Genomic DNA, 14201 nt, shown 5'->3' with positions numbered 1-14201 from the left:
TTCAGTAGATGTTTGATATAGTTTGAAATGACCACGAAATACAATGTTTCAAATGAAATTATTCACACTCATGCTAACCCTTGATTTGTATAGATTTTTTTCTACTTGGTCAGTAGTTTTCTTTGGCTGGAAGCAACAAAAGAGAGAAGATGCTGTGTTTGTAATGTTAAGGATTTATAAAGTAGTTCTGTTTTGTCTTGGTCCTGGTGATAGCATTCTGAAATACTATAACCTGAGAATATAGATAATAAATGCAGTACTTCTCTTGTCAGTCACTACTCTACAGAGCCCCTAAAGGGACATTGTGGGGAAAAAATATTGATCGGTGAAAAAAAAAAGGACGAACTTTTGCGAGATCTCGCAAAAATAATTGTGACATCTCGCAATTATTTTTGCGAGATCTCGCAAAAGTTCGTCCTTTTTTCCCCCCATGTCCCTTTAGGGGCTCCGTACTAGTCAAATGCAAGTCTTGGCTAAATTACTGCACACAAGATGGGGAAATGAGTGTTTTCAAATGCCAGTGACCACAGTGCAAAACACCAAGAAGTACTATAAGTTCCATGCTGTGAGAAACCTCTGTGATAGAAATCAATGTCTTATTGGCTGTTGACCCTTATTAATTGCATTTCCAGTCATATTAAACCTGTTTGTCAAATAAAAACTCAATATAAATCTACATTTAGGCATGACCAGGAATAATCTTTCACTTAACTGCATAAACCTAGCTGCCACGCTAACAGTTGAGCACAGAAACAGCACCAGTATATGCGCAGGAACGCTCCTTCCTGTAGACTACGTTTCCCATAATTCCGTGCTGCCTCTGGGAATCTTTGCTCCTGTTGGGTCTCCCTCAGCTGCATGTTTTCCTAATAAACATGGAGGTGACAGCCGCACGCCGCTCGTTTCTTTGCGATATCGGTGAGCACCGGGAATTATTGAAGGTAACGTAGCAGCAGGTGTTAGCTAGCAGCTCCAAGCGTCCACAGTGAGTCTGGGCTTTGTTGACATTTTTCATGAGGAGGTGACGCTTGTGGGGCTGTTATGTTCATTTTAGCCCTTAAATGTCAGCCATGACGGTTACATGCAGGCTAATGAGAGAGTTAGGGTCGGATAAGATATTATTTTACAGTGTTTACAGGGAGATCTTCGTATTGTAAACAATGCTAGGCAGCTAACATTTCTAGCCATACACTACATCCACTGCTACTGTACAGTAGGAGTTTGTTCAAATCTATAATTTTGTAATGACTTAAGAAAATGCTTTAAAATATACTTCAAGACAAAATGCTGCAGTTAAATAGGGACAACCTTTGAACTAATATAATATTATATGGGTCATTCCAGAATTGGACAACATTTGGGCTTCAAAATGTTTGAAAAATAAACCTCCTCTTTTACAATTTTCTGTTCAATTTTCATACTATGCAATACTGAGAATTTTTTAAGAGTAAAGGTTATTTATTTATTTATTTTGAAGTGTAGGTGTTGTGTACTGTTTTAAAAGACTTGCAGAATTATTTATTATAAAAATGCAGGGGTTTTTGCACTGTGCTTTAGCATTTTAACAGCAGACATTTGAACATGACATGGCAGGAATGTGCAGTTGATTCCATTAGAAGTATTCGGACTGGTATTGCACATGCTGGTTCATTGTTGTGGCTCACTAAAACGTGATGGAACTGAGCCTTCCTTATGGAAACTTGTTTCACCTGTGCTTTTCCAGCTGCGACGAAAATGTGGAAATGTCTGCTGTGTAAAGGCTCTGTTGTGCTGTTGATGTGTTTATAAGGCTTCTGGGCAGACCGGACTGCTCTGCATGAAGCAGCATCCCACGGCAGGGCTCTACAGTTGAAACAGCTGGTAGAAAGTGGAGCTTCTGTCAACATGGTGACGGTGGACAACATCACTCCCCTACATGAAGCCTGCATACAGGCTCACCCTAACTGTGCCCGACTGCTGCTGGAGGCTGGAGCCCAGGTGAGATAAAGCTCCAGGGAGCGCCAAACCTGACTTATGTAGAAGTTAAGAAACATGGATTGGGACACCTTATCACAAGGACAGATACAGAATGATGCAATCTTATACAGAATAAATATTAACAGCGTGCAGTATTAGGAAGGATTTGAGTCAACACCTCTCTAACACTGTTGAATATAAAATAATTAGGTTGTAGATGTGTTCACCTTGTGATCCTGGCAGCTGTTACATGTGCTACTGGAATGCAGCCAGGAGTATGTAGAAATTGTTTCTCTGTTCTTCCAGGTGGATGTTCGCACCATCCATGGCAGCACTCCTCTGTGTCACGCCTGTGCTTCTGGCAGCCTGGAGTGTGCCAAGCTGTTGCTGAAATATGGAGCCAAAGTGAACCCGTCGCTCACAGCTCTCACTGCGTCACCGCTCCACGAGGCCTGCATACAAGGTGAAGCTTCAGCAGCAGAACGGCACGGTTCAGACAGCCCAGTCATACCTTAGCAGACACCTTCACTCTGAGTGAAACGTCATGTTCTTCTCAGGTAATCCCGAAGTCGTGAGGCTGATGATAGCCAGCGGTGCCAAGCTGGAGGCGTTCGATGTCCACTTTGGTCCTCCCCTTCACATAGCATGTGCTAAAGGTCACATGGATTGTGTCAAGGAGCTGCTCAGTGCAGGTCAGAAAGAAGACGATGGATCCATCCATTATCTATACACCACTTAATCCTCATTAGGGTCATTGGGGACTGGAGTCTGTCCCAGCTGACTTAGGGTGAAGACAGGGGACACCTGGACAGGTCACCAGTCTATCACAGGACTATATATAGAGACAAACAATCACAATCACACCTACAGGCTATTTACAATCACCAATTAACCTCAGCATGTTTTTGGACTGTGGGAGGAAGCTGGAGAACCTGGAGAAGACCCACACATGTACCAGGAGAACAGTACTAACAGCACAAGCCTGAAAATGCAGCATTTATTGACAACTGAAATAGCGCTGTCTTTAACTTTCAGACTTTTGTCAGCTGGAATAACTCAAACCAAAAACTCATGTCTACTTCATGCAGGTGCCAACGTGAATTCTGTGAAGTTCCATGAGACAGCTCTGCACCATGCTGCTCGGGTTCAAATGGTGGAGATGATGGAGCTCTTGGTGGAGTTTGGAGCTAACGTGTACGCCAGCGACAACCTGGGAAGGAAGCCTGTAGACTACACAACCCCTGCCACTCCCTCTTACACCTGCCTCCGTTTTTATGAAAGTAAATTTCTGCATTGCTTCCTAATTGCAGTCAGGGAAGTCAGCTGTTCTCGCGAGAGTTTTTAGAAATCAACTGATCTGTTTCTGCCTTGCTTTTAAAGCTTTACACCTAACCTTCTGAAAACTTCTGCTTCCGGACAGGTAATCCTCTGAGCCTGCAGCAGCTTTGTAGGATTGCTGTGAGGACGATTCTGGGTACCAGAGCTCCAGAGGTCATCGGTCAGCTGGGTCTGTCTCACCGCATCCACAGCTACCTTCAGTACTGGGATCAACCCACATCACTACAGACTGACCCATGAATGGTCTTAAATACAAAATGTCTCAAAGAAGCGTCGTAGACATCACATCTACTTAAATATTTACTGTCTTGGGCCATGGCTAAGTTTGTTGTTTTAGTAAAGTTGTGATGAGACTGCATTGTTTTTTCTTTGACTCAAACATTATACCTTTCAGCATTCATGATTAATTCATTTTGACAATATCCCCAGTACTGGCAAAAGTGCAGCCTAAAACTATGACACCCTCCATCAGGTTTAACCAGTGCCTGAGAACACTCTTTCTTGTACGTCTCTAACTCCACTTCTCATATACTAACCCTAACCCATTGTCAGTGGACCCGAACATTTCAGACTCTGAGTCATCTCTCCAGAGGACAGTTTTCTGTTGGTCTTTGGTCTGATCTTTGAGTGTGTTTGCATGTTTCAGCCTTTTAGCCTTGTCTCCCATCTGAAAGGTGATGTCTTGGTTTCTTCTTTGCTACTGTTCCATAGAGGCCATTCCTGATCAAACTTCTCTGTCATTGTACATTCATACTTTTGTACACTAGTACAGTGAAATTTGCGTGGACAGCAGAAGGACCAACTTCACATCCATATAAAGCTGCCAGAAGCCGAGAGGCTCTTTGCTAGGCGCCTTCTGGTCTCTCAAAGAATAAGCGTCTCCTCAGACACAAACCGTTCTCTTCACTTTACGCTAAATTTTTGTCGTTCACCTCTTCAGGTTCCTCATAACAGCTTGAATACCTTATCTTGAGTATCCTTTATTTTCATGATTTAGTTTGAGAGGGGCAAAATTCTGACTTTATGTTTAGTTTAGTTTTTTTTGTCTTTGGCATTTTGAAGAGAACGATGTAATTGAGACATCTTATATATCAGGAAGCTTCCAATAAGTTAAAATCTAACTGTATGTAACTACTCTGGTCTGGTATAATGAAGGCCACACATCATACAGATGTACATTTTTCTCCTTGATCAGCTGACGCCATGAAAACTATGAAAATAAAGACATACAAACATTTCAGATATACACAAAGTTCCTCAAAAAGTGTAATTAACGAGTTCCAAAATAAAGCCTTCAAGCTAGTTTTCTGTCATTAGACGGGTCCAATATGCAACAACAATGTATTAAAACCATCCATGCAAAGCACTTTAACAAACAATGCAAACAAATATGAAACAAATAAATTTAAAAGTCACACCTCTCACACCGTGCAGAATAGTTATGTTTTTAGACCATATTTCATGACCCACATCCCACAGGTGTGACCTATGACTAACCTGTGGTCATGTGACTTCTTTAATTCTCCATCAAACTTTGTAAAACATCACTACATTTTAAACCAAACATCAGTTTTGAAGGTGTGCATTGTCAAAGTTACCTTTCTTAACACTTTATTTATCCTACTTTTAATCAGTTTCAATGGCTGTGTGAATTAAGATATTTATGAAATAATGACAGAAAATAATAAATAATTTGATACTATAACTCAAAAATTACTATCTTTTGGACTGTTACACTATAAATGATGTTTTACGCCAAAAAATAACCTTGAATCATATAATAACGTGATTTTTTGAATACTGTGTACATATTTCCTGTAAGTTCTGGTTGTGTTTAAATACGAAGCTTGAGAAATACAATGTGTGTTTGTTGTAACTTTGCTGAAACAACAAACCTAAAAGTGACCTCGAACTTTTGCACAGGATTGCATCTTGTATTATTATCCATCTTTCTTTATTGTATGTCACGTGACTCAGGATTGCATTGTATTGTAATATTACGCTTTATAGAGCTTTATTATGACTGATTACTTGTTTTGCAGGTCATTAAATAAATGTTGTGAAAACTACAAATCCCAGCGTGCACTTGGAGGTTCGGCTATGTCACGTGAGTGTAGTTTCCAGTAGACGGCGAGGACGCGGCTGTTTACAAACAAGTCGAAGCTCTGCTGCTGTGAACGTCGCTGATTCTGCGGGTGGGGAAACAGACGGAGGATGGAGATTGAACACATGCAGCCGTATTTCTTCGGAGACATCGGTGAGTATGAAATAAAGACAACAAGGACGGTGACAGTGAAGCTTTTTTCAAATCTTCACCCTGTTTGACTTGTTTGGCGCTGCTGCCAGCGGGCTAGCTATCGAGCTAGCAGGCGTCAATGCGTAGCTAGCTGCTAACAACACAGGTGTTGTCACTGACTGTGCTAAAGGTGAGTGTGAATGTCTGAATACCTGTAAACGTAGAATATGACGGTACCAACCTGCGGTGCTGACAACATAGTGTAAATAATACATACAGCATACATTCTGCATGCGTAATTACGTTAAGTTAATTAAAAACCTAGAATGTTATTGGTTTTTGCTAACTGTCAGCTCAACATTATTATGCTAGCGTCCTATACATAATCACCTTATACCGGTATAATGGACTCCAGCTAACAGCTGCGTAATTGTGTTTGACATCCGTCAGCATCATTAGCATTCATCCAGAATCGGATTTCAGTCTGTCAGCGATAGATGAAGCAGATCCTGTTAGTCAGAGTAGTATTACACCACAGAATTAGACCATTCTAGGTTAAAGTCCTGTTTTGTATTTCATGCTGAGGTTAAATTCACAGGTGTTACCAACAGAATGTTTTAAAAAAAAATAATTTGTAGAGTGACTTTTTTTAAGCATATCATCTTAGTTAATGTAATTTCTTTTGCTGTGTATTCTGTATGTAACGTCTACCTGCAAATTAACTAATCACTATAGGCTTTATGTAAATCAGAAACTCTCAGGGGTTGTTTATACATGCAATTTGCTCAACTAATTCTACATGCTTCATCAAGACATGAGAAACATGAACCCAGTGTCATTATTTAGTAGCCTCACCTCATACATTTTGCAGTTCATCTGACCCCAAGTTTAAACTATCTTGTCAGTGATTTTATGAATTTGTATTGTCATTTATGTGTCATACTTTGGATAGTTTCTCATGTGGTACTGCTTCATCACATGCTTAAATTCTCTTATAGAGTGAAAATTAAAAAGATCATCAGATCATAATATCTGTCAGAAAACTGCATTGAGACATTTCCTAAATCTTTCGGCCCTGGTTCAAATAGTTCACAAGCATATTTATTTATCGCACTAAAAGAACAACTCTAATTGAAATAGGGATAAATGACCTACTGTGAAGTTTGTGTTCAGAGGTGGGTCTGCTCCCCTGCAGGCTGCTGGGTGGAGAGAACAGAGGTGCACAAGGCAGCGTCCCTCGGCCAGGCCTCCCAGCTGCAGCACCTCATCCAGAGTGGAGCTTCAGTAAACTTAGTGGCTGTGGACTCCATCACACCGCTGCATGAGGCCTGCCTCCGTGGACAGGCCCAGTGTGTGCAGCTGCTGCTGGACGCTGGAGCTCAGGTGAACCAGCGAGACATGGATTACATTTGTTGGAAGCAGCTTCAAATTCCAGAAAGAATTGATATTAACCTAAATTTCATCTATTGGTTACATCCAAAAACTATATCAATGCACTCACATTTTATTTCATTTACTAAATATACTTAAACATTGAGTTCAAAGTCATTTGACTATGGTGCAGTAAAGTTACATAAATACATCTAACATTCTTTTTCAGAATTCTTAGATGAGGAAATGTAGATGTTAAAAAGGTTGAAGTAGTTCTGAATATGTGATTCTGTGTCTGATCTCAGGTGGATGCGAGGAATGTGGATGGAAGCACTCCGCTGTGTGATGCCTGCTCAGCTGGTAGTCTGGAGTGTGTGAAGATCTTGCTGGAGCACGGTGCCAAGGCCAACCCTGCACTCACCTCCCGCACAGCCTCACCCCTCCACGAGGCTTGTGTAGGAGGTGAGCGCTTCAGTATAATATTTTCTTGCCAAATGATAATGTTTGTGACTCAAACTCAATGACAATATGCCATGTGCTTTTCTTTCAGGGAACTCGGACTGTGTGGAGCTGTTGATAGCCATGGGTGCTTGTCTTGAGGCGTACGATCTTTACTACGGGACCCCGCTGCACGTGGCTTGTGTTAATGAACACACAAACTGTGTTAAAGTGCTACTCAATGCAGGTGAGTGTCTGTGCTAAAACAGTATGGGAAAATGTACCCAGCCAGATGTTGCATCATGTTTATTTCTGTGCTGCTCTCACATTTTGCAGGTCATTAGTGTGGATGTTGTAATTCCAGTGTAGCTGATCTCTAATAATAACACCTGTGACCTCAGCTGGCACTAGAGCCTGATACCCAGCAGACATAAGGTCATAGCAGGTACTTCCAGCCTTTGAGGAACAAACTGTGTATACAAGGGGTCCACACAAACGCCTTTTTAGGGTCAGTTTTCATCATTAATAATCAAAGATATTTGGAATTGATACACATTTACAATAACATAAAAATCTTGGTGTTTTGGTTAATACAAACTTCAACACAAACTTAGTTGAAATGCCTTTGTTTATTTATGTATGTGTTCCTTCTGTTAAATTGAAAAGGAAGTTTCCGACATTTCTCTGTTGTGATGTGTGATCAGTGAGGTAGTGCTGTAGGTGACTACAGGCAGACAGAGTGAGGCAGCCACTGTAGAAACAGAGAAAATAAACTGACTTTATTAGGAATTGGTTCGAACATAATCTGTACCAAAAATTTCCCACTGAGGCTGATAATCAGTTTGTCCTTAGCGTATATTGTATAAATGGACATTTTATTAAGCGATTTTTACCTTGATTTTCTCCCTTCCAGGTTGCTACTAGTTTTACTTTGTGGAAAAGCCACACAGTTGTAAGCATTGTTGACTTTATGAGCTTTTCCTGTCCTATTTCAGATCAGTTACAAACACCAGGTGTTCTATTACCAAACAAATTCATTATTTTGTTTTCATGATAGCCATTCTTACTAAATGTTTTTGTAAATGACAGTTTTTTAGCTACTGCATTTTGTAGTGGAGAACTTTGAATTGAACAATTGTGATTATTCTTTTAACTATCAGTAAGGTGTCAGTATTTTATGTTTATATTTTGAAACTTTTAGATGTGACGGCCCCATCCTGCTGCTAGTGTGGTGAGCCTAATGTTTGTTTTATTTTCAAGAAGCTGATAGGAGGCGACCGAGGACGGTGAAGGGCCCAGTCTGACTTCCGGTTCTCGGAGGATAAAAGCTGGCTTCTGCTGTCGAGCTGGGGCTCACTCTGGCATTGGAGTCCGCATTGGTGCGGAGCTCTCTCTCTGGGGCTCTCCCTTTGGGGCGCGCACGAGGGAGAGTTGGGCTGTCTGGCGTTGGGGCTGCCTCGGGACTCTCTCTCCTTACACTGACTCTGTGGCTGTTGGGGCGCAGCCCATGTGGCTGGGCTGTCGTTGCCATCTGCTTGCTTTTACTTATAAATAAATGCTCTGACTTTGGGCTTTTAAACGTTCTCCCTGGTTGTTTTCACTGCATCGTTTACGGCCTTTGGAGCCGGGTTCGTAACATGGGGGCTTGTCCGTTGCTGGGAGCGTTTTTACGCATGGTTTGGGTTGGTGACATCTCCTAGACGTGTTGATCTAGTGACCTACTTTTGGGAGCGCTTAAGTGGCAGCGTTTTCAGGTGTGTGGTGTGCAATCAGTGGAGCGGTTTGGTAATTTTGGCCGCGAGATACAAGTGATTAGAGTGGCTGTTTTGGTATCTAGTGCAGTAGGTGCTGGGTCGGCTTGCATCCGTGTCCCTTGTTAGGCGGAGAGGTGTCGCCGCTTTCGGCTTCACCTGTTTATTGTTTTGGTAGTGCCGTGGGGAAGCGGTTGGCGTTCATTGCGCAAGCAATGTTCTCGGGGGCAGAGCGTGGATTTCCACGGTAACATGCTTAATCAACCCACCGTCGAACCACGTGAAGAGTTAGGAGTAGTTCCGCAGGTGAGCTTGTGCTAGGTGTGAAGAGCAGAGGGGGCATTGGGTGTTTGGACCCGTTGCTTTGCACTGGATGCACAGTGGCACTTTATTGCACAGTGGGTTTTCCCGTACTGTATTTTTTGCGTATTTGGTCAAGGATGGAGTTCAGTGTAGAGGATTTTGTGGCTGAGCCAACGTTGGAGAAGCTTAATGATTGTACTAAAAATAATCTGATGTCTATTGCTGCGCATTTGGAAATACCTGTGGTAAAGCAGGATAAAAAGGCAAATATCAAACAGCAAATTCATTCCGCATCGGCTGAGAAAAGCATTTTGCCTCCTGTTATAGCGGTGACCGCCAAAGCCGGGGTTGGAGCACCTGCTGTTGGAGCACCCGATGCTGAGGTGCGTAAGATGGAGTTGAAGCTGGCTATGTGTCGTTTGGAGATCGATTCTGAATTGTGTAAATTGGAAATGGAAGCAGCGGCGAGATGCGAGGCAACGCAGGTGGTCAGTCAGCCGAGCAGCAGTCCAGTTGAGTCTGATTTTGATGTTAGTAAGTGTATTCGTTTAATTCCACCGTTTACAGAGAGAGACGTAGATAAGTATTTTGTATTATTTGAGCGTGTGGCGACAACGTTGAGTTGGCCAAAGAATGTGTGGCCGTTGCTTTTGCAGTGTGTATTGACAGGCGGGGCGCAAGAAGCATATGCCTCGCTTTCACCTGAGGATAGTTTAAATTATGACAAAGTCAAGAGTGCAGTGGAAAGGGCATATGAGCTTGTGCCAGAGGTGTACCGGCAAAAAATTTGCCGTGGTAGGAAAACTGTGAGTCAGAATTATGTGGAATTTGGATGAGATAAAGCTGCATTATTTGACCGGTGGTGCGCCGCGCAGAATGTTAAGAATTTTGACCAGTTATGGGAATTGATTTTGATGGAGGAATTCAAAAACTGTTTACCGGAGAAGATTGCAACTTATATTAACGAACAAAAGGCGACGAAGGTGTCGGATGCAGCGGTATTGGCAGACGAGTACATGCTGACTCATAAAGAGTATTTTCACAATATGGGTTCTGACCAGTATTATGGTTCTGGTAGACAAAGAGACACGCGGAGCGAGGGCTTTGATCGGTCTAATGCTACGAGACAGTTGGAGTTTAAAGGTGCTGCTGCACGTTGTGGTGATCGGATTTGTCACTATTGTCAGAGACGTGGTCACATTAAAGCAGACTGTCAGGTGTGGAAAGCGAAGTCCAGGGGGGTGCAGGCCAAGCCAAAGGGGGCTGGTTTAGCTGCACCTGTGTGTAATAAGGCAGATGCTGCGCCTTTAACGGGGCCAGCTGAGATGGAGCCGGTGTCGCTCATGTTTCCTCAAGTTGATGAGAGTTGCAAGCAGTTTCCACATGTGTTTACAGCGTGTGCAGTGACTTGGGCCATGTCGTGCTCTCAGGATGTGAAAGAGGAAAATGTTAAGAATGTTCATTGAATGTCTGATTTTCCTGTGTCCCTGTCTCGTAGTGAGCTGGTGGTGGAGCAGCAAGCTGACGCTTTGTCTCGTGCGCCAGTTCTGTGATTGTTTGTTTGCTTTCACCTTCTCACTCTTCTCTCCCTTAAATATAGCTCTGTGTGCACCAGTTGCTGGGTTGGAGAGTGGGCGGAAAAGGCGTGGCTGTGTGGTCCCGTGGCCAGGCTGTATCTGTTGGTCTAGGCGGGTGTTGTAAGAACACACACATACATCGTTGTAATTGGTGGTGGCCGAGTAAAGTGGACATGAATAGCGCAGCGCAGGGTTCCAGTGGGAACCTGCTTTTTTATGGGTGGGGGTGTGACGGCCCCATCCTGCTGCTAGTGTGGTGAGCCTAATGTTTGTTTTATTTTCAAGAAGCTGATAGGAGGCGACCGAGGACGGTAAAGGACCCAGTCTGACTTCCGGTTCTCGGAGGATAAAAGCTGGCTTCTGCTGTCGAGCTGGGGCTCACTCTGGCATTGGAGTCCGCATTGGTGCAGAGCTCTCTCTCTGGGGCTCTCCCTTTGGGGCGCGCACAAGGGAGAGTTGGGCTGTCTGGCGTTGGGGCTGCCTCAGGACTCTCTCTCCTTACACTGACTCTGTGACTGTTGGGGCGCAGCCCATGTGGCTGGGCTGTTGTTGCCATCTGCTTGCTTTTACTTATAAATAAATGCTCTGACTTTGGGCTTTTAAACGTTCTCCCTGGTTGTTTTCACTGCATCGTTTACGGCCTTTGGAGCCGGGTTCGTAACATAGAGCATAAGCTGTCAAGATAAACTACATTAAGGTTTCCAATAATCTTAAATGTGACATAAGATGCTAGAAAGGCAGGTTAAATGTTTCCAACTGTTCACTAAATGTTTTCTTTTCAGCAACTACACATCTGTGAGTCTTATGTTAGAGTTAGTGGCCTTGGTTGTGAGAGACGTAGGTAGGGTAGGCAAATTAAATTATTGACTGAGGAGGTTACACATTATTGTTTTGGGTATTTTCATTTCAGAGTTATTGGCAGTAAGAAAATTTAAAATAACACCTGCATACTCCTTCAAGAAATGACTTTCATTTTCCTTGTAGGTGCTAAAGTGAACGCTGCAAGGCTACACGAGACTCCACTGCACCACGCCGCTAAAAGCATGCGAGTTGAGATGATTGAGATCCTGGTGGAGTTTGGGGCCAACATCTACGCCAGAGATCACCACGACAAGAAACCTGTGGACTACACCACACCAGGCTCTCCCTCTGCAGCCTGCCTGAAATTTTATGAGAGTAAGTTTTCACAAACGTTAAGGCCACACAGAAAACAAACATTACCATTTGGATGGGCCAGTTTGTGCTGCTGTATTGAGTGCAGTGTCAGCACAGCACCAGCAGATGGCAAGCAAGGATCATTTTACAGTTGAGGAGGATTTGGATCGATGACACCTGTTGTTTACCACGATACTGGGATATGGGGCTGGAGAACCAGGCCTGAGTCACTGTAACTGGATGCGTAGGAGATGATTTACATCGTTAATGTTCACAGATTTATATAGAAAGTGGGTCAGAGAGTGAAACAAGGACAGTTTTTATTCTTTAGATCTGAGCAGATGTTTGCTGAAAATCTGAATGTAGTAGCATATTAAAGAAATAATTATAGTTTGATACCATATGGTGTTATTAAAATTAATATCATAGTTACATTTAGTAACTAAACTTAGAATATTGATATGAGGGTTGAATGAAAAGTTAAGAGACTGAAAAAACAATCCAAAACCTTCACCTGATTTAAATCTGGCTCTAGTTTTCTCCTGCTCAGTCCTTATGGTGCACTGATGAACAGAGGGATGTCTGAGCACCTGACACCGAACAAGAAGACACTTAGGACCATCTTTCTTTGGTCTGGATGACTCGAGTGTCTTCCAATAGAGGCTCTGTTGCTTGATCTCAGGATCGTACTGGAAGACCCGGGTTTTATCCCTGGTGATGACATTATTTAGAAACCCTGGATTGCCCTGTAAGTGCTTCAAAACATCCAGGGACTCATCCACACGGCGGGTCTTTGGGCTCTCATAGAACAGATGGAGCACCAACTTTTCATATTCATGCCCAAACTATAAGATGACCCTGACTCTCGACTCCTTATTCAATCGGTTTCTCAGCCACAGTTCTGATCGTCAGTCTGCATTAACTCTGCGCCAGATCCTTGACCTTCTGAATGCTGACATCAGTTCTTGTTATTGGCGGACATCTTGGTTTTGGGTCATCCTCCATGTTATCCTGCCTCTTTCTGAACCTCTTGTGCCACTCATAGACTCATTTTCTGCTCCCTGTCCACATCCTTGAGCACGGCAAGGGTTTTTGCTGGAGTTGAAGTTAGCTAAGAGTGTGATGTTTGTCCTTTGATCAAGTTTCATTCTGTGACAGAAGGCGCTTAACTGGAGCTACAAACCCACCTGTGAAAAGACAGATGTAGGTCAGTTGAAGTGTTGCTTTTCTCCCACAGTGTCTGGCTGTTGGGCAACACTATGATGTGCTTCATTACTGTGTGGCTGCTGAATTGTGTCATCGTACATCCACTTTGTAAGCCAGTGGATTGTTTCATACTGTTATCTGTTTTTCAGCCATGAAACATATCATTCAGTGTAATGTCAACATATATGATACGACTTATATATTGTAAACACTTTGATGTAACTCTTTCGTCTGTCTGCAGCCACTCCCATGAGTCTGCAGCAGCTCAGCAGGTTGGCTGTGAGGAACAAGCTGGGCACCAGGGCTCTGAAGGTCATCGGTCAGCTGGACGTCCCAAAACTCATTATCAACTACCTCTGCTATCAGTGAGCGCCACCTGGAGGAGGAGCTGGATCAGTGCTCAAAGGACCGGAGCCTCACAGCTGCTGCACATTCTCAGACAGCGCAGTAAAGGTATTACTGAATTAGATATGACAAACGTTGACACACAGTTTAGTGCCAAGCCCCATGTCCTCACATGCTTTTTGTCAAGACTGCACTTTCTTCTCAAGACTTCAAAGTCAAGAGTCACATAGAGGAAGCTGGGATTAGAGCAGTGTTTTCCCTCCTCTGTTGGAGTCACTGTTTATATGCTGTGTTTGCCCAAATGACAGTATGTGCACTCGAACAATTTGACTTTAATTAAGAGTTGCTATCATGCAAACTCTGCCGCAGTTATTAGCGTAAATATTTTTCAAAGTATCACAAATGGAATACCTGTAAATTTGTGCAATTCTATCAGGGGTGCTATAAGATTTCTGTTTCCTCACTAAGTATTTTTAGTAACAGTTGAGCACTTTTTTAAAATGAAGTGAAGCAACATTTAGATCA

The 14201-nt window shown here is 43.0% G+C and overlaps 2 protein-coding genes across 3 annotated transcripts; both read left to right on the top strand.

Annotated features, from left to right (window-relative positions):
- Positions 1-783: 783 nt before the first annotated feature.
- Positions 784-3647, top strand: asb13a.1 (ankyrin repeat and SOCS box containing 13a, tandem duplicate 1). 2 transcript variants are annotated; one of them, XM_022205254.2, is made up of 6 exons: positions 784-918; positions 1790-1977; positions 2263-2419; positions 2514-2648; positions 3045-3236; positions 3377-3647. In XM_022205254.2, the coding sequence occupies exons 1-6, from the start codon at positions 876-878 to the stop codon at positions 3532-3534; spliced, it is 873 nt and encodes a 290-aa protein (XP_022060946.1). In that variant the 5' UTR covers positions 784-875; the 3' UTR covers positions 3535-3647. The 2 variants fall into 2 exon arrangements, with proteins under 2 accessions (XP_022060946.1, XP_051810463.1); XM_051954503.1 differs by having other exon boundaries at positions 798-941.
- Positions 3648-3773: 126 nt separating this feature from the next.
- Positions 3774-13833, top strand: asb13a.2 (ankyrin repeat and SOCS box containing 13a, tandem duplicate 2). Its single transcript, XM_022205255.2, has 6 exons — positions 3774-5551; positions 6726-6913; positions 7207-7363; positions 7452-7586; positions 11955-12146; positions 13573-13833. Exons 1-6 carry the CDS (start codon positions 5509-5511, stop codon positions 13698-13700), a joined length of 843 nt encoding a protein of 280 aa, XP_022060947.1. The 5' UTR covers positions 3774-5508; the 3' UTR covers positions 13701-13833.
- Positions 13834-14201: the final 368 nt, after the last annotated feature.

Source organism: Acanthochromis polyacanthus, chromosome 1 (genome assembly GCF_021347895.1).
Source record: "Acanthochromis polyacanthus isolate Apoly-LR-REF ecotype Palm Island chromosome 1, KAUST_Apoly_ChrSc, whole genome shotgun sequence".
NCBI classification, from domain to species: Eukaryota; Metazoa; Chordata; class Actinopteri; family Pomacentridae; genus Acanthochromis; species Acanthochromis polyacanthus.
The sequence above is the reverse complement of the archived record's forward strand: the minus strand, read 5'-3'. Positions and strand labels throughout refer to the sequence as shown.